The sequence below is a fragment of the Danio rerio genome, chromosome 7, assembly GCF_049306965.1.
Source record: "Danio rerio strain Tuebingen ecotype United States chromosome 7, GRCz12tu, whole genome shotgun sequence".
NCBI classification, from domain to species: domain Eukaryota; kingdom Metazoa; phylum Chordata; class Actinopteri; order Cypriniformes; family Danionidae; genus Danio; species Danio rerio.
The window spans coordinates 41,573,892-41,600,527 of NC_133182.1; the positions used below are offsets into that span (position 1 = coordinate 41,573,892).

The 26,636-nt window shown below is 36.2% G+C and overlaps 1 protein-coding gene across 50 annotated transcripts in view; it reads left to right on the forward strand.

Moving 5' to 3' along the window:
* The window catches only part of scrib (scribble planar cell polarity protein), a 116,453-nt gene that overhangs the window by 66,639 nt on the left and 23,178 nt on the right, over positions 1 to 26,636 (forward strand). For 10 of the 50 annotated variants that reach the window (XM_073906222.1, XM_073906218.1, XM_073906235.1 and 7 more), the window contains exons 12-29: positions 1,643 to 1,773; positions 1,873 to 2,001; positions 2,581 to 2,757; positions 3,653 to 4,069; positions 6,760 to 6,822; positions 12,305 to 12,394; positions 12,863 to 12,940; positions 13,035 to 13,364; positions 15,900 to 15,980; positions 18,994 to 19,239; positions 22,395 to 22,505; positions 22,628 to 22,804; positions 23,862 to 23,978; positions 24,097 to 24,285; positions 24,385 to 24,504; positions 24,590 to 24,646; positions 25,088 to 25,144; positions 25,384 to 25,464. In XM_073906222.1, the coding sequence (XP_073762323.1) occupies positions 1,643 to 1,773; positions 1,873 to 2,001; positions 2,581 to 2,757; positions 3,653 to 4,069; positions 6,760 to 6,822; positions 12,305 to 12,394; positions 12,863 to 12,940; positions 13,035 to 13,364; positions 15,900 to 15,980; positions 18,994 to 19,239; positions 22,395 to 22,505; positions 22,628 to 22,804; positions 23,862 to 23,978; positions 24,097 to 24,285; positions 24,385 to 24,504; positions 24,590 to 24,646; positions 25,088 to 25,144; positions 25,384 to 25,464 (2,651 nt within the window). The remainder of the gene's footprint in view (positions 1 to 1,642; positions 1,774 to 1,872; positions 2,002 to 2,580; positions 2,758 to 3,652; positions 4,070 to 6,759; positions 6,823 to 12,304; positions 12,395 to 12,862; positions 12,941 to 13,034; positions 13,365 to 15,899; positions 15,981 to 18,993; positions 19,240 to 22,394; positions 22,506 to 22,627; positions 22,805 to 23,861; positions 23,979 to 24,096; positions 24,286 to 24,384; positions 24,505 to 24,589; positions 24,647 to 25,087; positions 25,145 to 25,383; positions 25,465 to 26,636) is intronic. The other 40 variants (XM_073906221.1, XM_073906244.1, XM_073906229.1 and 37 more) reach the window with 7 other exon arrangements.

Below are 26,636 nucleotides of genomic sequence, written 5' to 3' on the forward strand. Positions count from 1 at the left end.
AATTTTTTTCAGGCCAGAGGTAATAAATATCATTTCATGGGTTAAGTATATATAGATATCATGATTACTTTATCTCAGTGTACCAGACAAAACTTTTCCTTTCAAATATCAAAGTCTAAAATAAATATCTAACCAACCTAGCAGTTTAATCCTTAAATGCTTGTTTTTGTTTCTATGTATTTTTAAAGCCAAATTTTATTTCAGAATCAGAAAGAGCTTTATTGCCAGGCATGTTCACGTATGAGGAAATTGTTTTCGTGACAGAGCTTCTACAGTGCAACAGAATTACAGAGATGGGACAAAAAACAGATAATAAATATATTTTAAGAATAGAAGTAGTAAATGCAAATATACAAATTGACAAGTATATGTACAGGTAAATTACTACAGGGCCCGAAAGGAAGCTTTTTGCTTGGTAGCACCGGTGCTCCTTACTTTTAAAAATTTAGGCGCATCAGCCAAAATTTTGTTACACCCATCAATTATAAGCACCGTTACTACAAGTTTTTTACAAACATATTAATTGCATTTAAAATAAACACTTATCAAACTAACAAGCTAAAAAAAAGATAGGCATGCGTGAGGAAAATATGTCTCAACGAAATCCCGTTATCACAAGAAAATACTTTTTTTTTTTAATCATAACTGAGCGACCAAAAGATACACAGAACGTTCACTGGCCCTGCAGGCGCTGCTTGACATGAATGAATTTGTTATCGATATAACTGTGCTCTCACGGGTCGTGTCTGATATTGCACTGAGGCTTTTGCCATATACTGTAGCTTAATATATGCATACATCATGTTAATAGCAATACCGTTTTTTTTATGAGTAGCGATATTAGTTTACTCAGTGCAAGCCCGTTTGTGATGGTGTACGTGGTGTTTACAATTATATACAATCATATACAATTATATGAAAGATTAAATAGAACCTCTCATGCTAGATGTGGCAAACAGTTACTTGAAAATTGCACCCCACAGACTTTTCATGGCAAACTTGAAGCCAATGGAAGTTTTTTTATCCACTCTTCGAAAAGTGTAAATGGTGAATTTACGTTCCCCACATGTTCACTACTAAGACGTGTCATTATTTGTAACTTGTAACATTGTAACATGGTTTCTAAAACTAAATCTGGCAGTGTTATTTTCATTCTCATCTTGAGCGCATTACAATTTTTCCTGGTAGTAGTTCTCCCTGTCATCCCAAGCCAGAATGCATTGACTGAGTGATTGACAGCTGAAATTAACCAATCCATTCGCGTTCAGTTCTCGAACAGTGGGCCAATAAGAAGAGTGCGAAGGCGAGAGTAGGGAGAGTTGTAATAATGATTCACTCAGCAGTCCAAACGATTCGACGTAGTCTTCTGAGGTCGGATTTGGTAGCTGAGCTAAACCAGACAGTTATTGGTTTGCAGATGACTGATTCAATGATAGAGGCATAGAACTGTTTCAGCAGGTCCTTTGGGAGGTTGAACTTCCTCTGCTGACAAAGAAAGTACAGCTTTTGTTGAGCAATAGAGTCAACGTGAGTGCCCCACTTTAAGTCCTGAGAGATGGTGGTGCCCAGGAACCTAAATGAATCCACTGTTGAGGCTGCAAGCCATAAATCTTATTGCAATATTTTATAACATACATTGCAGAGAATCTGTTGGAGAGGAGCGTTGATGAAGCGTGGCCCACAGACACTAATTTGAACAGAGTATCAGTTATTCAGTTCCGGGACGACTCCAAACATGAAGAGGAAGATGATGAGACTGCGGCAGACAAGAGGGTGAGCGTGGAAACCTGTCAGGATGCTTGTAGTTTCTGAAGGATAGACTACATGAAAATGTGTACACATGCTAACACTTTTACTGTCTATTTGAACCAGCAGGGTCTTCAGAGGAGAGCCACACCACACCCTAGTGAGTTAAAGGTGATGAAGAATGTAATTGAAGCAAGAAGAAATGAGGCTTATACAGCCAGACCAGATGAAGATCTAGAATCCCCAGATGCTGAGGTGAGTGCAAAGTTGCTTCTGTCAGCTAGCATTACTTGAAATAAATACACAGAGCAATTTTAACCCAGTAGTAGAAACATCATAAATAGTTTTCTTTTTATTCACATTTTTTTATCCTCTCAAGAATCTTCAGATTCTTACTTTATACAATTTATTTAAAGTATACATGCATGTTTTTTACTCTGGTAAATGACATAATTGTGTAATATCCCTGAAATTAATATATGTTTTAAAGGGAAGATTAAAAGGGTAGCTCAGCAGAAAATGTCATTGTCATCATGTTCCTAAAATGCATCTCAACGGCTACCAGTTTACAATATTTACAATATTCAGAATATCTTGTTTCCTGTTCAACAGAATGAAACAAAATCCTAAAATTGTCACACCACTTGAGTGTGAGTAAGTAATGAGGAAAGGTTCTTTTTTTGCTGAGCTATCTTTTTAAATATGATGGAATGTACTATATATATATATATATATATATATATATATATATATATATATATATATATATATATATATATATATATATATATATATATAGTGAATGTTATAGAATTGATGTCTGATGTTTTACAGGAGAAACGGTTAAGTGGTCTGTCCAATCAGAGTCATGATTCTCAGGCATCCAGTAGCACCACCTCAGCCACTTCCCATGAGGACAAGCAGGGTATAAACAGTACAGGGGTGGAGCTTAATGATGGACAGGTTCAAGAAGAGGAGGATCTGGATGAGATGGAGGTGGAGTATACTGAGGTGAGCTGCACTGTCATTCCTCAGAATGTATGCACATGTCAACTACGTTCACAATACCCCACATACAACTCTGAAGTGTATTGTCCATACGGATATATAGATTAGGTTTGTGTCGAATAGGGATTTTATTGGTTTTCATTTTTAAAAGAGTTTTTATTTCAATACTATTTGAGAAACCAAAGCAAATGTTTGCACCGCATTCATTAACTCGTGTGCAAATCTCTAGTAACAAAAAAAAAAAAAAAGTTTGAAAAGACACTGAACTGAAAACCACACAAATGCAAATTAAATGGATAAATGTAACTACTTCATTATTAAAGATAGTGTACGTATGTTTTTGTAAATAACCATCTTGAATTATTATTATTTTTTATTTTTTGTCTGTAAAAGTGCCATCTACAGGTACTTTTATAAACGATTGCGGATTAGATTTTCACAGAATCACTTGCTTTTAAATTCTGAAAATGATTTTTTTTATCTGTTAGTTTTAGTTTTTCATTTAGTAGGAATTAATTTTCTTTCGGTTAACTAAAATGTTTTTGACCAGTTTTTTTAATTTTAGATTTAGTTTTAGTTGACTAAAATAACCTTGCTATGAATTCAGTTTCTTTAACAAGACGTAGTTTACCATACATGAGAATTCATATAATTTTCTCACCCTCCACTTGTTCCAGCCAGTCTGTATGGGTGTCTTTCTTGTGATGAATGCAAAATATTATGTTTTGAAGAACATGGGTGATAATTTGATCATTACTGGTCTTTTTTTGTAGTGTATTTTCTTTTTTTCTGTTAAAGTTAATTGGATCATCAACAGTTTTGACGCAAACATCTCTTCTATTCTCATCATTTTAGTTTGGAAACCATTTTCAATGTGCAGATTTTCTTGCATTTACAGCCTACTGTGCACTTTGCTGAAGAGCCCATCATCCGTGGTGGTGATGAGGACGACGATTATGATAATGACGATGATGACGCTGAAAGGAGTGACGAGGTGTCTCAAACGCCATCTTTTCCTGCCGAGAAACAGCGGCTCATACGTAAAGACACACCACACTACAAAAAGCACTTCAAGATCACCAAGCTGCCCAAACCAGAGACAGTCGCCGCCCTGCTGCAAGGCTTCAGTCATGATGGCCTGTCACCTACTGCTCACACCCCTGAGAACGAGAGGGATGGAGAGGATGACGAGGAAGAGGAGGAGGATGAAGACGAGGAGGACGATCTCCATACTCCTTTCCAGCACAGACTAGATGCAGCAGAGCTAGAAGACATCAGAATGAGTCAGATGAACTCGTCCCTGCAGCCAGTGAAGGTAAGAAAGGCTGAATTCTACTAAGGATAGACAAGTCTCTGATGAAATTAATTTTTGTTTCTGATGATTTATGCTATAGAGGTGTTTAACAGCCATGCAGAATCTTTTTAATTCAAGATATAAAATATACAGGGCTGAAAGTCCCGCACTAGCCTACAAGTTTAAGTGAATCAATTGTGATATTTAAAAAATAAATAAATAAAGAACAGTAAAGTTGTGAAGTATTTCACTTTTTAAATAAAGTTTTACTTGATGAATAACGTGAATTGTCTTATGCAGTACATTTCAGTCTACGGCTGCACAATACATACTGTTTCGGCATTGATATGTGTGAATCTGCTATAGTCATATTGCAGGATCTGCAATGTTTGGTATTATAAATAGGGTTGGGATTATAATTAACCTTAAAACACAATTCAGAAAGTGATTTGTGAAGTCGTTGAAAAGTTTAACTCTAAAAATATGCAAGTATTTTATTTGGATGGGTTTAAAAGGCCTGTGACTGTGTAAACTGTTAATACTGTTAAACTCCAGCTGAATACCATAAAGCATGGTTTATTTCATCTTTATCTTTGTTCTGTTGTTTCATCTATGCTTTAATTTATTTAATTTTGTGTAATTTTCCATATTTGATGCAGATTCACTTCCCTACAAATGATTCCAATCATAATAAAATCAGGAATTCTGTCCACATACTGCAGGTTCATCTTGTGAAATCATATTCATATGGCAGAACAACTAAATATATAAGATATCAGAATGTGTTTGATTTGGCCCCCTTTTTAACTGATAGTTGTTTTCAGATTCGCATTACAAGATTTACACTTTTCATCTCACACTTATGACCCCCATCGTATTTATTGAATCAGTTCCAATGTATTGGTATTGGTGTTGTCATGTCAATTGGAATGATCATTGGCAGCATGCAAAAAGTATGCCTTTGCCAAGAAAAATGTTTTGACTTGAATGATAAATGCCTGTGTGTTTGAACCTCTTGGTCTGATTGAAGGGACAGATCCTCAATTGAAAAAAATCTGCTTCTTGTTTGCTCCACCCTCATGTTAAGCTCCTCCTCCACATCTTGACTCCGCCCCATTGAGCACTGCTCTTGCTTGTCATCATTTCTCTGCTGCCTGGGTGATTCAGTGCACACTGCCGCCTTTGCCCACCTTTCCACAACTGTCTTTTTGCTGATCATTTTAAATTATACCCGAGCATCACATCAATTCAATATTCCATATTTTTTTCTTATATTATTGTTTTTATGCAGAATTATGCAGATTATAATTAGTTAAGAAACAGTTTGCATCTGTACTTGTATGGAAAACCAATATGGTAAAAATGTGAAAATAAGGTTTTTTGTGTATATAAATGTTTACATACATATACATACATACATACATACATGCATACATACATACATACATACATACATACATACATACATACATACATATATATATATATATATATATATATATATATATATATATATATATATATATATATATATATATATATATATATATATATATATATATATATATATATATATGGTTGAGTATAATCTGACTGGATCATAAAGTGCCAGTCTAGTTATAACAGTCTTTTTTGACCTTGTGGGGACATTATTTTTTGTGCCCATTATAAAAGCTTGTAAATGCAGCACTTTTTCTTTTAGGCTTATGTTTAGGGTTGTGTAAGGGGGATAGAATATAAAATCCATACAGTATGAGCAATTCTATGTGAAGTCCCTATAAAACATGGAAACGTGGGTGTGTGCATGTGTGTGTGTGGTCTCCATGACTGAATGGATGAGTGGCTGAAGAATGTTTGCACAGGGCTTGTGTACACACGTTTTCAGCCTGAAAAAATACCGAGCTGTTCCTGTGTGAATATTGACATTTATGAGAATGTGGGTATTAGGTAATTGCTTTTTATCTTCGTTTTATAGCACAGACTCACTAATGATTTGTCTGGGACTTATGTTGACAGCCTGTAACTTGGGTTGCTTTAAGGCGATACATTTATTTATATATATATATATATATATATATATATATATATATATATATATATATATATATATATATATATATATAGACTAATGTTACTGCAGATCCACATGTTGCTGTAACAATCAAAATGAATGATTAATGATATTTTGAAGTTGTTTAATAATTTTTCACCACTTATTTAAGGTTTTGTCAGCGGTCGTACAGCAAGTGCAATAGTTTCCTGACTGCCATTATTTGTAAATGCTTATTGCGTTTTTGGGACCGAACCTTTTGCTAATAGTCAATATTTAAATGGAAGTTACAGGCATTGTTTGCGCAGTGTCGTAGAGTGTAGGAAAAAGGTGGATTCTGTATAATCAGTACCTCAGTGCTCTAACCATCAATGAATCGTTTGTTGTTGACTGCACTACGATTATTTCTCCTGACTGTCAATTACAGCTGGTTAAGTGTTGTTTTCTGTATATGTGGTGGTTTGGAAGCACTGTGTCTTTATTTGTGTCTATGCGTGTGTTGCGTGGTGAGCGCCATTCAGTCAGCTGTGTGAATGTTCATTTGATCAATTTTGATTTTTCAGTCATTCAGCTTCTATTTTTTTGTTTGTTTTGTTTTTGTTTTTTTTTATTTTTGGCCTGACTAATCTGCATGCCCTCTCGCTGGTTCCTGTCCTAACAGGGGGTGTCATTTGATCAAGTCAATAATCTGCTGATTGAACCTGCTCGAATTGAGGAGGAAGAGGTCTGTACCTACTCTCTTTCCGCCCAAACTCCCGCTCTCTCCCTTGCTCTCTCCATCATTCACTCACTCACTCATTCATTTTCAGTTCAGCGAATTACGACCCACCACAAAATTTCTTCATTAATCTAAACCCGATGGCCAGGGAATCACTGACTAACATGTGTAAATCACAGCTGTAGTGGATCTTAGTCTTTGGAGAATAAAAAATTCTCTTGATGCTCTTAGTTGGAGATATTAAAGAATTTAGTTGGGTTCAGTTTTTGATCTGAGCTCTTGCAATAATGTATTTACAGTGTAAGCATGTGGACTGAGCATTTCCATGCCATGGATCATATTTTCAGATGTTAATATTTACCTTTTAAATTTTTAAGGAATGGGTTCTTTCATTACCATTTCCTGTTTCTCCAAACTAGGTTCCATTACTGTCTGCCACCTTGTTTTTCTGTCATCATCTTGTTTTGTTTGTTTGTTTGATTTTGTTCAATCTTTTTCATCTGTCAGGCTCTATGAATAAGGATCACACGATCTAGTGGAAACCTTTTTTTTTCAGTGACATGTTATAGGTTTGTTCTGTCTTATCCCATGGATATAAACCACAAAATTAGTTCTTTATGCTTCCAAATTTTATTTGTAGGTTTTTCCATTTACATGCCATATACAAATACATGCATATGGTTAATGCTCCAGAGACCCAGCTGTTTATCCATTTTAAATAAAAACATCAATGTCCAATCTATTGCATGCATTCAGGCAAAAGTTAGTCAAGAATCTTTGTTTTAAGACTCAAATGTATGTCATAATATATGGGATCCAATGAGTCTTACAAAATATTTTTACTGTACACTACCTGACAAAAAGCTAGTTGCCCATCCAAGGTTTAAGAACAACAAATAATAACTCGACTTCTTGTTGATCATTTGGTATCAGAAGTGGCTCATATTAAAGGCAAAGGCTATGATCATGCCTTGATTTTTAATTATTTAATTAGCACAGTAAGGTCTGACTTTGCTTAGACCAAATTCTTGTCACTTACCAGATAATGTACAATAAAGAATATAAAGTCATTCCGCATTGGATAAAAATGTATATTGTGTATGATTTCCATGAACTTGGAGGACTGCATCCATACATCTCTGCAATGACTCTTTGTAACTTATTAATAAAGTCATAAGTTCTTGCAGGACTCCCAGTGTTCATCAAGATTCTTTGGATTTATCTTCAATGCCTCCTTCTTCATCTTTCCCCAGACATGCTCAATAGTGTTCATGTCAGGTGACTGGGCTGGCTAGTCCTGGAGCACCTTGACCTTTTTTGCTTTCAGGAGCTTTTATATGGAGGCTGAAGTATAAGAAGGAGCGCTATCCTGCTGAAGAATTTGCCCTCTCCTGTGGTTTGTAATGTAATGGGCAGCACAAATATCTTGATGGCTTAAGCTGTTGATGTTGCCATCCGCTCTGCAGGTCTCTCGCACAACCCCATACTGAATGTAACCCCAAACCATGATTTTTCCTTTACCAAACTTGACTGATATCTGAGAGTCTTGGGTCCGTGTTGGTATCAATAGGTCTTTTGCAGTATTTGTGATGATTGGGATGCAGTTCATTAGATGGTTGATTAAAAAAAAATCTACCTTGTGCCACTTTTCCTAAATGATCAACTTGAAATCAAAATATTTATTTGTTGCTCTTACAACTGAAATCAACGACAAGACTTTTGTTAGGTAGTGCAAGATAAGTAACTATTAGCCAATACATAGTTTAGGATGAAGTAAGATTTCATCCTTGAGCATGCTGTATTCATGCTCAAAAACATGGTTCCCTCTTCAATTTATTTCCTCTTCAACATGCTCACTGTGCTCACTTTGCATGGCTGCTTCTGTAGAATCAACCACATCTAGTCATCATAAATAATTTCACCACTCATGCCATTCATTTTCTGACTGTAGGGTTTACCGGTGATGTTTGTTGTCACTTGGATCAGTCTTGAAAATTGTCTTCAAATAGTTTTGTTTAATAATTTATATACTTTATTCATGATTTTGTTATCTCATAAAGTTATTGTGATAAATAAAATGAGGTTCAGCTTTGAATCTGTTACAGTTTTTATTGATAAGTAGATTTAAACTAGATATGTAGCCTTTTTTCTTCTACAAAGCTTTAATGAATACTCTGTGCTCTCAAAACTGTAAATTACTTTTAAAAAGAGCAAGCACTCCATTAAAACTGACTTCAGCATTACTTTAAGCTCTCAATTAGTTACAGTACTGTGTTGATTGACAATTAGACTTTAACTAGATGTGGAGCCTTTTGCATTAATCAACAAAACTTGAACGAGCACAAGTTTTGAGACAGGGGTTGTTCAAACTGCATGTGTTCAGTGTACAATCTGCATTTATCAAACAGATCTTTGTGTCCCAGAAATCCTGGCCTCCTCTCCTTGAATACTTTTGACTATTTGGTAAAATGTATACAAAGTAGCAAATTTAGTAATGACGTAGATGATTTTAATGTGCAAATGACAAATGTCTTCGACTGATTCTTGGATCAACCTCATTTTGCTGCAGTGTGATGTTCTTAACTTTTATATACAGCAAATATATATATATATATATATATATATATATATATATATATATATATATATATATATATATATATATATATATATATATATACACATACACGTGTGTGTGTGTGTGTATATATATATATATATATATATATATATATATACACATACACGTGTGTGTGTGTGTGTATTCTAGAAGGATGCATGAACTGATTTTATTTTATTTCATTTTTTTTACATTTGTACAGAATGTTTCTTTTTTGCCTGTCTTTAAAAATCATTATTGACTTAGGAAAAATGTTTTGAAGTTGTTGACCTTTACGAAAGCTTTTTTTAAATTACAGTATTTAAGTATATTTTAAGATGTATTAGGTTATTTAAATAGCTGATTTTTAATTGTAATAATATTATAACATATTGCCATTTTACTTCACTGTAGTCAAATAAATAGGAACTTGGTGTGGATGAGATTTCTTTTAAATATATTTTACAAATTTAGTAACTCATCTCATTCTTCACATTAGGCCTATAATGTTATTGTCTACTTGGTGATGTTTAGTCATTATTAGTGCGGTTTTATAGCCTATACCGGTTTTAAGAGGTCCTCCCAAAAATTACATTTGTTATTAATTGCTAACCCTCATGTATTTCAATTCTCTGAAATATTCGTTCAACTCAGCTAGCTGTGTTTTTCATTAAAATATTTTAGATTAAATCCAACAGCTCTCTTGTCCTCCATAGACAGCAACAGTGCTGGGCCATTCAAAGTCCAAAAAAGGATCAAAAACAGTGTGAAAACATTTATGTTGCCTCAGTGGTTCATCTATAATCATATGAAGCCCCAAAAACACTTTTGTATGTAAAAACTAATTTGTTTGGCTATATCTTCTGTCTTGTATCAGGTCAGGCTACCTGTTTACTATGAGCAGCACAATGAGTTGCCATTCGAGTCAGTGATGCAATATTGCCTAGTGCCAAGTACAGTGCATCCGGAAAGTATTCATAGCGATTTACTTTATTCACAGTTCTTATGTTACAGCCTTATTCCAAATGGGATTAAATTTATTTCCTAAAAATTCTACACACAATCCCCATAATGAAAATGTGAAAAAAAAAAATTTTTTTGAATTGTTACAAATTTACTAAAAATAGAAAACCTGAAAAATCACATGTACATAAGTATTCACAGCCTTTAACGTGAAGCTCTAAAATGAGCTCAGGTACATTCTGATTCCACTGGAAGATTACAGAAGTTTCTGCTGCTCTGAGAGTTCCAGTGAGTACAGTGGCCTCCATCATCTGTAAGCGAAAGGTGTTTGGAACCACCGGGACTCTTCCTAGTGCTGGCTGGCCATCTAAGCTGAGTGATCGGGGGAGAAGGGCCTTAGTCAGGGAGGTGATCAATAACCCGATGGTTACTCTATCTGAGCTCCAGCGTTCTACTGTGGAGAGATGAGAACCTTACAGAAGCAAAACCATCTGTACAGCAATCCACCAATCAGGCCTGTTTGGTAGAGTGGCCAGACAGAAGCCACTCCTTGGCATAGGGCACATAGCAACCAGCCTGGAATTTGCCAAAAGGCATTTGAAACAAAATTTTCTGTTCTGATGAGCCTAAAGTTGAACACTTTGGAGTGAATGCCAAGCATTATGTTTGGACAAAACCAGGCACCAATCATCACCAGGCTAATACCATACAGTAAAGCATGGTAGTGGCAGCATCATGCTGTGGGGATGTTTTTCAGCAGCAGAAACTGAAAGACTAGTCAGGATAGAGGGAAAGATGAATGCAGCAATGTATAGAGACATCCTGACTAAAAACCTGCTTCAGAGTGCTCTTGACCTCAGACTGGGGCGACGATTCATTATCCGGCAGAACAATGACACAAAGCACACAGCCAAAATATCAGTGGATTGGCTTCACAACTCAGTGAATGTCCTTGAGTGGCCCAGTCAGACCCCAGACCTTAATCCTATTGAACATCTCTGGAGAGGTCTAAAAATGGCTGTACACCGTCGCCTTCCATCCAACCTGATAAATCTTGAGAGGTACTGCAAAGAGGAATGGGCAAAAATTTCCAAAGACAGGTGTGCCAAGCTTGTATTAAATTCATCTTCATGACTGTAATTGCTGTCAAAGGTGCATCAACAAAGTATTGATCAAAGGATGTGAATACTTGTGCATGTGTGATTTATCAGATTTTTTATTTGTAATAAATTTGCAACTATTTTTTTTTCTCATTGCCATTATAGGGTATTGTGTGTAGAATTCTGAGGAAATAAATACATTTAATCCATTTTGGAATAAGGCTGTAACATAAAAAAATGTGGGGAAAAATGAAGCGCCATGAATACTTTCTGGATGCAGTGTAAATGGGCACCCTGATGTGGAAGATATACTGTAGGCAAATAAAGCTATATTTTCTGTGTCTAAAATGTTTTCTTTCTTCTGTATTGAAAAATGAAAGAGATTGAAAAAAACATAGTCTGTCACAGACGACAAGAATTCTGAGAGTTTTAACTGTTTTGCTGGGTTGCTGTGCTTGTTTTGTCTTTAGTTAATATTCATGTTTTTTTAATGTATGTTTGTGCAAATAGCTAGTGCATAGTTTGACCATACAGTGATCCATGAATCTGAGCCATTTCATATGTAAACGAATGCTACATGTAATACTTGTGTATCAAGGAAAGAAGGCTGCTGGTTGGGACGGTATATTTGATCTGTTTGAACACAGATGTGTTCTTATTCACATTAGATATTTCTCCTAAGCATGCATGCACTGCATGAAAACTTCATGTTTTTGTTATTTTTTTGTTGGCGTTAAACCGTGAACATTCTTGCAAACCACTTGTGTGATGTGCTGTTTTACATTCTGCACGTTTATGATTTTCTGATGGTTTTGTTCATCTGTAGCTGACCTTGAGCATCCTGAGGCAGACTGGTGGATTAGGCATCAGCATAGCAGGAGGGAAGGGATCTACTCCCTATAAAGGTGACGATGAGGTAAGTTTCCACGAGCTTTCAGTAGTTAATTCAGGTTTGCATTACAAACATTTTAATCTTGCTATTTTAATGTTGGTCAAATCTGCCAAACCAGTTTTTTTTGCATGACTAATTCCAATCTAGTTTTGTAGTGTTTTTAAATCCATTGGAATATCTCATCGCCTACATTATTGTGTGAGCTACAGTAAATGATCTTCCTAACTCAGTGTGGATGTCAATTACAAATGTCAATTATTGTTTTACTCGCGCAAGTAAAAAAGTATAGTAACAGTTTACATGCCAGTAGGCAATGCACGCTTGCATCCAGTAAAAATAAGTAAATAAAAAAAACACAACAGACACATGAAATCACAGATATTCAGTGATTGTTAATGTTGCTAAGAAAACTAGTCCTTTAATGTGTAAACTTGTGCTTCAATGTGTAAGTGTGTGTTCAGTTTTTATTAATGTACTGCTTGTCCCTTTCAGGGTATTTTCATCTCTAGGGTGTCAGAAGAAGGCCCTGCGGCTCGTGCTGGTGTCAAAGTTGGAGACAAACTTCTTGAGGTAAACATCTGTGAGGATTTGTCTACTTTGACTTTCTCCTTACAGAGGCGGTCATTAAAAAGAGCTCTCTGTCCTTGTGTTCATCTGCTCTCAGGTGAATGGAGTAGACCTGCACGGAGCGGAGCATCATACAGCTGTTGAAGCTTTGCGCAATTCAGGAGCAGCCGTGGTCATGACTGTTTTGCGGGAGCGCATGGTGGAACCAGAAAACGCCATCACCACCACACCGTTGCGGCCAGAAGATGATTATTTCCCCCGGGAGAGACGCTCCAGTGGGCTTCCTTTCCTCCTGGATCCTGATTGTCCCGCTGTTAGCACTGGACCCGCACAGCGACTAGCCACTTGTCTGATCCGCAATGATAAAGGCTTAGGCTTCAGCATTGCTGGTGGGAAAGGGTCAACGCTGTACAGAGTCGGAGACACGGTAAACAAAAGATGCTCTTGCAGATATACTTGTGACTTGCCCTGTAGTGAATATTTAATGATGTGTTCATTTCTTTGGTGTCAGGTTTTGCAGGCTTTCTTTATCTCAGTGTTTGTTTATGAAGCCCAGGACACTTCTGTCAACATGTTTAGATTCACCTTGAAATCAAAACTGGCAATTTGTACAAATTTTACATTTGCACTTAGGGTGCTATTTAGATTCAGACACCCACCAATTCACAGATTTGATTTCCTGTTCACTTTTTAATCTATAATTTACATTTGAATATTTTCTAGACGTGTTTGAATTTATCTATATGTATCTATGAATGTTTTGACCAATTTCTATATTTTTAAACGCTTTTATTAGTCATGTAATTCTCTAAATAATAGTTTGTAGTTATGAAACTGTATATAGTTATTCAAAAAAGATATTAAGGCTGCACAATATATTGTTTCAGCATCGATATCGCAATGTGATCATTCACAATAGTCACATCGCAGGATATCAAATGTTAATTTTGTTTTATATTTTGTCATTTGCATATATTTTTGAGGCCTGTGACTAAGAATTTTAAAAACGTTCAGGCATAACAAATGGTACCATTTGTAACTTTAATGACAATTATTATGATTTATTGTTTTTATTATACTGTACCTGTAAAACTTGGAAAATGGCAAATTACTGTTTATTTCAATTTTATTTGTTATTTTATTATTCATAAAGTTTATTATTCATAGAGATTTTATTATTGAGAGTTTATTAGTTTATATGCAGTTGCCCTCACCTACAGCATCATCCCAATCAATCTAAAATAATCAATTTTTTCTTAATAGAGATATTCCAGTCATTTGGTTTAATTGTATTTATATCCCATAATGTATTACAGACTATAAAAATCTCTTAGATTTTTTCATTATCGTACAGACCTAAAAGATACTGAAATGATTAAATAATAATTACATCGGAAGTAATCTGGAAGGCATCATTTTAGGTTTATTTTTCAATTACTTCCTTGCAAAGTTTTGCTAACATTGTTTTCTGATTGCAAATAGCAACCAAAAAAGCTTGGATGAGTTATTTTAAAGAGGAAAGAGTATTTTTATTTTTAATTTTTTACAAAATTTTAAAATATAGTTTACGTATATGTATGTTTTTCAAAAAATTATTTAATTCCTGCTCCTGATTTTTTTTCTCTTTAATTTGGTAGTATTTCATTGCATATATCATAACTGGGGGAACAAACTCTCAACTCGCCTTTACATGCTGAAGGCCTAAACCTCTGAATGGAAATCCTCTTCATCTCTAGCATGGCTGACCAAGGCTGCAATGATTTGAATTGCAGGGACTGACACCCGATAGGTGTCATAGATAGATGTTGATAGATGATAGATGCCAGGGGATGAAGTATTTTTAGATGACTGCTGCAAACACGCATCACACTGCCCTCTATCTTTTGACACACTGACAGCCACATTTTTGCAGCACTTTCACGAAGGGGACACACTCACACATTAGCACATGCACACACACTGTGCTGAGTAATTGTAAGTCTTGTTTTTGTCCTTCTGCTTGACATTTGCGCTCGTATTTTTTAACAAGTAGATCTGACTGCCTTGTCTGCTGGTCTGTTTGTTGCTTTGAGTCTTCAGCATGAAATGCTCAGATCACACTTCTAGAGAACATACTGTGAGTGCGCAGATAAAAGTTGGTCAGTTTATCAGTGCATCTTTTAAATTATCATCAAAGTTGCCTTTAAAGAATCAAGTGCCATCAAGAATAAAGTTTAATAAAACGTATTGTATTACGTAGTGTAAACTTGGCTATGTGAGGCTGTGTTATATGCAAAGCAGGTCATTTTAAGCTGAGATCAGCAGGGTTTTTTCTGCATTAAAGACCCGTGACATTGAAACATGTTACGCCAGTGTACTGACTGGCCCTTAACAGCTGTACAGGGGCACTAATCTCTAGTCACAAGCTGAAATTTAGCTCTGCAATTGATGTTAGGATTGTATTACTACTAGAGTTCTGCCTGTTTTTACTTTTTTCATGAATATACAGTCTTCACAACTCTCAATAAATGGGGTTTTTGAAAGTTGATGTAAAATAAAAGAAAATGTATTCACTATTTACTTTCATATGGTGTCTTCGGAAGTTTTTTTATTGAACAAAAAAAGATATTTTGAAGAATGTTGTAAATTGGTAGCCATTGACAACCATATTAGGAAAAAACAAATGCTATAGAAGTCAGGGCATACTTTTTTCCAACAATCTTAAATCGATCAAATATGATTTATAATGTTGCAAAAAAAATCTATTTCAGAAAAATTCTGAATTTTAAACTTTCTGTTCATTAATAAAACCTAGAAAACAACGTGTCATCGCTTAAATGCATAAAAATAAGCAACCCTATGATATTTTATTAAGCAGATTTTTACCATTGCACTTTTGATTCAGTAAATAGAGCTTTGGTGAAAAATATATTGCTTAAGGTTGAGATTACTGTTGACTTAACTGTTCTCTTGCTTTATTTAGGGCATCTTCATCTCTCGTATTGCTGAAGGAGGAGCAGCTCACAGAGACAACATCCTGCAAGTGGGAGACAGGGTCATATCAGTGAGTCCATCCATTTCTCTTTCTCTTTCTATAGAGTTCATAGGCTTAAAATGGAAATGAAAAAAGATTCAGAACCTGTGTCCTGAAAATGTCAGCACTTTTCTCAAAACAGGTGTTAGTGAGCACTTCATTGAAAAATATTTTTCCAAATCTTCTAGCCTCAGTGAAAAACATTCAGCCTTACTCACTTTCATGACATTTAAAAACCTGTTTGAGTTTGTTCCTTTAAACAGAAAAGCAAATGTTTAGGATATTTTAAGGCTGTTGTTTTCTTTACAGAATGTTAAAAGTTAACAGGGCATTTCAAGATTTAAACATGGCTTCAATAAAGTGTTTTCAAAAAAGTTAAGTGCTTCCATCCATCTGAAGCCATCTGATGCCTAATTTACACAGATCTTAAATCTCATTCCTGTCCACAGAAAATGTGGCATTTTAAGACTTGTTATGCCCAGGTTTTACTTCAGAATTCATGGCGTTTTGGATCTTGTGATCACCAAATCTGAATATGATCATGAAGCTTTAGCATGTTTTGTGAAAACATATGAAAATATATTAAATAAATATGATGGCCCAATAGCTGTCATAGATCAACTGATGTGATCATTATAGGATGTTTAAATCCCAAAACATAAAACCTATATGCCAAAAGATAAAAGTGAATGGTTTTTGCATGTCATCACCCCTCTAAACACTGTCTTTCAGTTATTAAAATCCAGTTTACTGTATGGTTTTAGTTAGTCTGAGTTATCAGTGTTTTCTGTTGCACCATATCTTTTTTAATTGTGATTGTGCACTTCTCTCCTGATAACTTTGCTTGTCCTCAGCGTTAGGACTTGTATAATTTCAACTGTTTTGTCTCTCTTGAGCCCCCCTTTATTTGGAGATTTTGCCGCTTTTCCCTCTACTCTTGCATGGGTTTTCACTAACACACTTCTTGCCTGCTTTGTGTTGGGTGTGGTGATGGGAGGTTCTGACTTGTTCTGTGGGCCTGCTGTCATGGTATCTGCATGTATTACCATAGCAGCTGGCACTCTGTCACCCTGCGGTAAGCGGTGGTACTGAATGGTCAGTGCTGACCTCTGTATGTGTCACCATGGTGGAACTAATACTGCTAAACAAAGTAGCCAGAAGCAGGACAAGCTAGGAAACATCCTTGTTATTGGCAGAGAGAAAATATTATTTTGTAAAGATTTTGCAAAAATGTGGAGAACGGCTCCCACCTCAAGACATGACAAGGATTTTTACATTTACTCATTTAGCAGACGCCTTTATTCAAAGTAACTTACAAGTGAGGATAAAAGAAGCACTTCAAATAATTGGAAAGCTGCAGTATATTTTATTTTTTATATATATATAAAATTTAAATTACAGTGGAGAGAGATAGAGAGAGAAAAAGATATAACAATACAATAAATACATATAAAATACAATACATAAAAAATACTAAGCCATAACAGAACACAGAAGAGGGACAAATGCACTTGATAGCAAAACATTATTTGGCTGATCAAGTTAAATTGTTCTTATATTACCAGAAAAATGCATCAAACTGATTATAATTTTATTGTCAAAGAATAGTTTGGGTACATTTATTAAAAGCATTATAGATTGTGAGAAGTTTAAATCAATTACACTCAATTTCTAATTACTATGTAATTGACAGGGGTCATTGGTTCTTCCAATGTTTTAAGATGTTCTAATATCTGTTCCTCTGTTTTATGCAATATCTCAATTTTATGATTACTGATATCTCAACCTCTCCAAAGCAAGCATGTTTACAAGATCTCATCCCATATACCACACTTACAGTAGGTACATTTCCAGTTTTCCATATTCAGTTATTTATGGAAATATTTTTGTTAATCGCTGTTTATTGCCAATATAAGTAGCATCTAGGATATGTTCTTATTAAAGCATGTAGACTGGATAATGTTTGTACTGTGACATGCAAAATTATCTGTTGTTTTCTGTGTTCTAAATGTATCATAGAAAATGAATAACAGTCAAACCAGTGCAGCAAGTAAACACAGCCAAGTGCAAACACAAGCTGCTGTTTACAGTTCATGTATTATGGTGTCTACTGTATGTTTGACCCCTGTATGTTCAATAGCTAATGTGATGATGAATATGTTAATACTTTTACATGCACAGTAACTGTAATTAAACTATAGCAGTTTTGTTAAAGTGTCTCTCTGGTCAGATATTGATGACTATCATGTATGTGAAATATCTGTAGTAGTTACATCATGCCACTTCTGACTTTTAAAGCAGGCCTGCATTGTTAAGGCCACCTACAGGCTTTATGCTTTACAGAACTGTTAAATTCCATTATTCAGAACTGTTAGTCTGGCTTTCCAAAAACCTGGTGCCCTTTTTAATCAGAATGTTTTAGAAGTGTTTACATGACATTTTAAAAGGATGTAATCAGAATTTCAAAGTGCATAACACGTCTATCACATCTACTAAAAGGTGTATGTGTAGTTTAATTTGGACTAAGCTAACATTTGGTCTGCAAAAGGTCTCTGAACAAATAAACTGTATGAGTAATATCTGGAATGCATTTCAGTATGACAAGCTAAACTGTAGTAAAGTATTTTCATAAGGCTGCTCTTTTAACTTGATTCAACACACTTTGTGATCTGCTAGTCAAATCATCTCCAGCATCTTGTCTTTCTCCTATTGCACATTCTTTCTCTTTCCACTTTCCTGGCCAGATGTGTCACAACATACAGTATGGGTTTGATGCATGCTTTTCACTGAAAAGCCATGTTTTTGAAAAGTGATGTGGATATGGCTTTTCCCTGTTAGCCTCTGAATGCATGAGAAGTCTCATGATCCAAATCAGTCCTATACAACATATTTCTCTAGACTCTATTGTTCTTTTAAAAACCCATCTAACTGTAAAGCTACATACATCACTTAAAGACCTACTGAGACAGCACACATTTTTTTTTCTGGCCACTCTGGGCCTATTGGTGGTCTCTGACCCTCTGGTGTTTGGCTGTCGCTCCAGATCAATGGTGTAGACATGACAGAGGCCAGGCATGACCAGGCAGTAGCGCTGCTTACCGGCACCTCCCCCACCATCACCCTGGTGGTGGATCGGGAACAAAGCAGTGTAGGCGGAGCCTCCCCTCGAACCCGACCACATTCGCCCCCACCTCCAGAGCCCTCTGACTCCCCTGAGCAAGAGGACGGTGGAGACGAGCACCTTGGAAACCATCTCAACTGCCCCATGGAAGATGAGTACCCTATTGAGGTGAGAGGGAAATTTTTTTTTTTATTAAAACAATTTATTTAAAACGGTGATGTTTGAAGCAAGTTGGCTCTTGAAATGTGAGTGTAAATTTGTTTGTATGCATTCCTTGAGATTTCTTATGTCAGCACTGTTTTAGAGCTAACTGCCCACAAGGGGGCCTCAGCGAGCTCTGTGAGGGGTCACGTCATATTTTTTAAAAAAATTAGCAGTGGACAGTTAGGAGAACAATCATTTTGCTTGGTTTATTTTATCCCCTGGCTGACCAAAAAATTGACAAATTTTTAATTCGTCCTCTATAAAAAAACAAAGAGACCGATTCACCTTCAGCAGCTAATACAAATGACCCAAGCATTCTGGTCCCAGGTGAGAAAGCTCCAAACCTCCAAACGGGTTGCAGCGCTAGCAATACTGCAAACAAGAAATGCAGGAAGTGCCAAAATAATTACCTGAACTATGGGTTTTACCCTTTTTTCTTGAAGCAAAGTGTCCCTGACCCAGCCACAGTGTATTATCTGCACCAAAGTTCTTTCGAACAAATGCATAAGGCCGTCCAAATTATTAAGACATTTGCAAACGACTCATCCCCAATTCCGCAACAAGCTCAGGGCATTTTTTGAGCGCAAGGAAAAAGAATTGACACACACACCCTAAATAAGATGAGGGATCACAACTACTGACTAGAAACTTTTATAAAATTGGCAACTAATATAGGGCCAATATAAATGTCAAAGGCTTATGTTTTGCAGTTAAATATGTCCTACTGATGTTTTGCTTTTATATTTTATATTAGGCTATTGTTTGCGCATAAACATATCTAGAAATAGTAATAACTGTACTTTGTTTGAAAACATTTTTTTTCCTTTACTGCAAACTTGTATGAGCGATTAATATCATTTAATGTCTTGTGGGGCCTTACAATATTTTCGGGGGGGGGGGAAGAGGTCTAAGGCAAAAAAAAAAAAAAAAGGTTGGGAACCACCGCTTTAGAGCACTAATATACAATTTTTTAATTGATAAGTACTGTTTGTTATAGTTTAATCTCATGTCACAGCTTAATTTTGCTGTTTTAATGCCTCATCCCACAGAGAAAATGGTGCACGGTATGATCATTGCATAGTGTATTCATTGTGTTAGGATTGTGATTTTGAAATGTACTTTTGTTTCTCCATTTTGATTCCCTTTAATGTTTTTATCGGTGCCCAATTGATAAAGTTGTGTAGTGTAGACTTGCCTAGAAGACATGTTTCCACCAGAAATAACTGAACACTCACATTACCATTCAAAAGTTTGGAGTCTGTACTTGTTGGCTTTAATATATATTTTCAGTAAGGATGCATTTACAAAGTATGTTTTCCTTGAATGAAGTTTAAAATGGCAAGATTTGTATTTCAAATATTTAATCTTTTAACTTTGTTCCTTAAGGACTCCAGGACAAAGTATCATATCACTAAAATAACTACCAATATCTTAAGGATCAATTAAAAAGCTCTTTAAAAAAGAACCATGTTCACCATTGAGTATGAAATTGATCTTGAGAACTAAATTAGACGGATGGTGATTAGGGTTATGATTTAAGAAAAAAATGACATATTGAAATTTATACTAAGATATAATAGTTATTCTAATTTGTAATATTTTATATGTATCCTTGGTGAGAATAAGAAACCCTTTTTATTAAAGGGGTGGTCCACTACGATATCATATTTTAACCTTTAGTTCATGTGTAATGTAGCTTTGTGAACATAAACAGCATCTCTGTGTGTAAAATGCTCAAAAGTTCAAAGCAAATGGAGACCTTGGTTTTTACAGAGTTAGCTTAGCAAAGCCTACAATGAACGAATTTTGGGGACTACAAAAAAATAATTCCGGGCCTTGTGAGATCACAAATGTACTTTTACCGCGCACACACACTGCTCAGCTAAGAGCCATGGCTAGAGGCGCTGTAACGTTACAGCAGAGTGAGAAAATGCCATACTGCTATTTCCACAGAGCTCCTCTGTTTAAATTATAAAATACATAGCAAAGATGGAGCAGCTACAAGCAGACGTTGTGGACTCTGAGCCACGACCTTTAAGTGTTTTTGATTAAATTGATCATGACATGTACAGTGTCTAGCCTTAATGGTATGTTGTAGCAAAGATGTAAACAACGGGAAATGATGTTTGCCACTGCTACAATTTAGCTACAAGTACAAGTAGTACAAATTTATATTTATCAGTCTATCACTGCTATAAACACACACTTCACTGGCACTTGCAGTCTCTCTCTCTGTGTGTGTGCGTGAATGTTTCTCTATATAGGCAGCTTTTGCATGCGTTTTACATCTCAGATTATGAAATCGCAAAAGATATGTGAACGATTCAGGTTACTTACACAGGCATATTCTGGATATATGTGAAAAACGTCGTGTAACACGTTGAGATAAAAACAATACAGGGGAGCTCGTCTAACTGCTGTGAAGCAGCAAAAAAATCAATCAAGGCTCACACAGGTCGCATCCCACATCTTGTGCTTTATTCTTCTGTCACCAACGTCATCACAGAAAATAACTTAAGCCGAGCATGAGAGAAAAATAAAAAATAAACATAAACATCACTCCCGCGCACATGTGCTTCTCGTGTTACAGGTAGATTATAGTATATAGGCGCAGGCACACTCTTAAAGGAGCCGCACCCCATTTTCACTCGTTACAGACACTTGTCAGATGTCATTTTAGAGAGGGAGCATGAGGTTGACTGACTGTTTACACAAAACGTGCATGCTTGTACGGGTGTGACGTAGAGCCAATCCGCGAATCACAGCACATTGTGGCACTGACCAATCAGAGTCAATTGAGGGCTGGCCTTTCAGAGGAACTAGGAAATATATCAGTCGTTTTCATGTTAGCAGAGTAGCTGTGTATAATCAAAGTGAGATTTATGAAAAAATAACGTGATTTCCTTCAAGAGAAACATGAGCACAAGTTGTTTTGCATCTTATTAATACAACCAAGCCTTAAAATTACATTCTGGACCACCCTTCTATTCAATACATAAAACGTGCCAGGAACCACAAACTTTTGAATGCTCTCTTTTTATTTGTATTGGTTTCTTCCACAAATTATTTAGCACTGCATTTATCAGAACTACTCAGTACAACTAAGTTTCCTGTCACAGGAAGTGACGCTGATCAAAGCAGGTGGACCCCTGGGTTTGAGCATTGTAGGGGGCAGCGACCATGCCAGCCATCCATTTGGAATTAATGAACCTGGAGTGTTCATCTCAAAGGTAAAGTTAACATTTTAAAGTTAACATTCATGATGAGCAAGTATGTTGTATGATAATGGTTTGTTATGATTTGTTAAGAAAAAGCTTGCATCAGATGATTTCTGACCTGTTTTTATGAATAGGTCATCCCCAATGGCCTGGCCTCCCAGAGTGGACTTCGCGTGGGTGATCGTATCTTGGAGGTGAACAGCATTGATCTGCGTCATGCCACACACCAGGAGGCTGTTAGAGCCTTGCTTTCCAACAAACAGGAGATCCGTATGCTTGTGCGCAGAGATCCTTCTCCCCCTGGCATGCAGGTATACACACTAATTATTAGCAAAACCTGCTGCATGGATGTTTGCGGTAATTTGGTTTCTTAAGGGCGAAGCTGTTTACTCAGCTTCCAGACATCCACAAACCTTTAATTTTATCTAAACCAGTGTTTCACAACTGGCGGGTCTTGACCCACAAGTGTTATTTTATTTTATTTATTTATTTTTTTTTCTTTGAAAGATGTGTAAAAGCTTTGTTTATGTTCATGAGAAAAACATGTTGTCCTAAAGATTGTTTCAGACGGGATGTGTCGCCATGGGATGTGTTTGTCCATTTGCAGGATGTGAGGGTTTAGTTAAATTTCAGTTGAGGGTATGGCAAAAACCTGTAAAATGCAAATGATTTCACTGGTGACGTGAACATGCCATGCAAAGGCATGCACACGAAGTCCTCTTTTATGAACACAGTGTTTCACAATAGACACCACTGAGGATTGATTTTTTTGAAGAATAAAACCCCATTGGTTTTAACAAATTTTCAATAACTGAGCGCATATCAGAGGCTTGAAAACACAAAGGAACCTTTGTATGTATCACTTAAAATTAGTTTAGGCTATGAGCCTGCTTGCCAGGTCAAAATATAAATGTATATACTTTGTAAAATACTGTCTCACATGAAAACCATGCTACGTGTGATCATTTAAAAAGAACAAGTAATATTAGACCAACACAAGCTTTTTGCTGTTACAAAATAAAATGTCTCTGACATATGTAAAATATACTTGTATATGCACTTAATACTTAATGCTGATATTCCCAGCATGCAACTTATTTTAAACAGCTGCGGTGGCTCATACCACATTACTAAATGATTTATATCAACAAAATTAGAAATTATTTTAAAATGGTGGTCATTAAATTAGTCCAGTGGGGAGGGAGATGAATCTTAAAAATTATGTACTTTATAATGTGTGGTAATATTTTGGTAATGTGTATGTGGAACTTCACCTGTGTTATTGAACCTTGCTGCAATTTTAGTTTCCCTAAACAGGACAATAAAGTTGAGGGTGAGACTGCTCTAAAACACCCTCTGTCATTTTAGGAAATTGTCATTCACAAGCAACCTGGAGAAAAGCTGGGAATAAGCATTAGGGGCGGAGCTAAAGGTCATGCAGGAAACCCCTTTGACCCCACAGATGAGGGCATCTTTATTTCCAAGGTAATCAAAACCATGGTTAAAAACGGCAGATTCTGATAACAACAGATGTGCTGATATGCTTAATTCATTCTCTATGCATGTTAAGTCCTAAATGTGCTCATTTGTTGTTCATTTGTAGGTGAGCTCCAACGGTGCTGCTGCACGAGATGGCCGACTGCGGGTGGGTATGCGTATTCTTGAGGTGGGCAACAACAGTCTGCTGGGTATGACACATACAGAAGCAGTGAGGGTCTTGCGTGCTTCTGGAGATTCCCTGGTCATGCTTATTTGTGATGGCTTTGACCCAAAAAGTGCTTCAACCATAGAGGTAAATACATCAGAGCAGTTTATGTGTGTATATATAATATAATATAATATAATATAATATAATATAATATATAAATTGTGTTTGGTTTAATTCTTCCAGGCATCTCCTGGTGTTATTGCGAATCCGTTTGCGGCAGGTATTGTTCGTAAAAACAGTATGGAAAGCATCTCATCAGTCGACAGAGACCTGAGTCCAGAAGAGATTGACATCATGCAGAAGGTAAGCAGCTTTCAGTCATCACGGAACAGAAACAGCAGAAGCGTAGATGGAAAAATAACACCTATCTGTCTGACCTTTTCTGCAGGAGGTAGAAATGGTAAGAGAGACGTCCCAGTGGGAACGAGAGGAGATGGAAAAAGTGGTAAGTGGTTCCGGCCTGTGAACACCTGTGTTATAACAGATTCTTATAATAATATTAACAAATTGCTATTTAAACGAAAGCCACTTCCAAATCTCTCTTATAACTAATATTTGTGGATCTGTACTTTTCTTTCCCCCTTTCTCTTATCTTGTGCCCCTCTTTTCCCTCAAATCCCTCTGAATGATTTCGGGTGCTGGTCATTCCAAACATCCCATCTCATTTCTGCCTCATTCCATTCATTGAACATCATGTTTTCATGGTCCCTCGGTTTTATTTATTTTTTTATCCTTGGCTCTACATCACCTAAACCTCATCCTCATCTGTGCAATGAACATCACTGGAATGCGTGTGTGTGTTTATATTTGTGTGGGCAAAATGTGTGTGTGATTGGGTAAACTTCATTCCCCACACCCCCTCCTCACCCTCCCTCTTTTGGTAAAGGAGCGCATGCGCTTGGAGCGCGAGGAGGCAACTCGCTTGCTGGAGGAGGAAACTGAGGTGAGGCCTTATGCCCTCCCTGTGTTTATGGCCCGCAGTGGGAGTGAAACATGGAGCCAACCTTCACCATGAACATGAGCATATGAATAATATTTGAGCCTCTGAGCACTAGAGGCTCATCAGAGATCCAGTGTCCTCATACTCAACTTAATGAAAGTTCAAATAAGATTGTCCTTTTTAGTGAACCGAGATCTTTCAGTGTACTAACAAAGTCAAATGTTCTGACCCTCTGTCTACAGAGTTTGAGCTCTGGACCACTGAAACTGGACTATAAGACACTGGCGGCTCTGCCTACAACTAGTCTACAGAAAGTTAATAGAGTAAGTATCTTCATGTAAAATTACCTCTTGAATTTGGCTCAGATTTTTGGCAGTTTGGTGTCCAAATGTTGCCAAACGACTTTAAGCCCTGCATTTCTGTGAAACCTGTCAGCTCCAAGTCCTCCAATTACCCAAAATCTGCAGTCTGTAAAGTATTCCGGCACTATGCCGGATCTCCTGCTTGCAGCCAAGAGGGAAAAAATAAAGAGTTTGCTTACAACCTAGAAGAAAAATAAATGATAATGGGCTTGATTTCACTTCTAATGTTCAGTTTAACAGTTCAGTTCTTTAGCACTTTGAGCACTTGTTATAGTTTAGAAGAAAACACTTTATTTGACGTAGTACTTTTAAATAAATGGTGCAAAGCATAATTATTGAAGAGAGTCAATCTCAGTCTCAGTTGACCAGTTTAAGCACTTTAAGCTCTTGTTACTTTTTGTTATTATCGTCAGTAATTGAATTAAGTTCTTTTGTGCAGCTTCTCTCCAACGCCCATATAAAAATATACATATTTCACAGCACCTCACTGGACCTTTAAGCTTCATACTATGATTCTATCCAGTCTGAGGTTATTTTAATGTCTATCATTTTTTGTACCAAGTTGACTGATAGTACATAGAAAACTATCCTAAACTTCATATTAAAAACAATTGTTATCTAGCTTGATATCAGATTGAAAGGAACTGTTTGTCATGTCCACTTTGACATATGCATATACAGCTACAACAACCCTCTGCAGCACTATTCATGTTTGTGTCATTGGTCATGCACCTCCCAATAATTAGGCTTGTTTCTTTGAGGTTGTGTCCAGAAGAATTTGAAAATCTGGTGTGGAATAGGGCTCGGCGATATGGCAAAAATGCAATCTCGATAATTATTTTCCATATTGAACGATAACTATATACATTTTGTTACTATACATAAGTTGTTAATGCTTCCACTTTTAACAGAGTACCCCAACAATTACTGTGGCCACAATCATGAGAGGGTCCATTTTAATGGTATAACATATTTTTGGCCAATAAATTTTTGGTGGCTGAAAATTCGGTACATCTCTAACATCAACACACTTTTTTAGATTCTCATTGTTGCACATTTCTGTTGTGTGATTGGCTCTTATATATATATATATATATATATATATATATATATATATATATATCTCAATATAG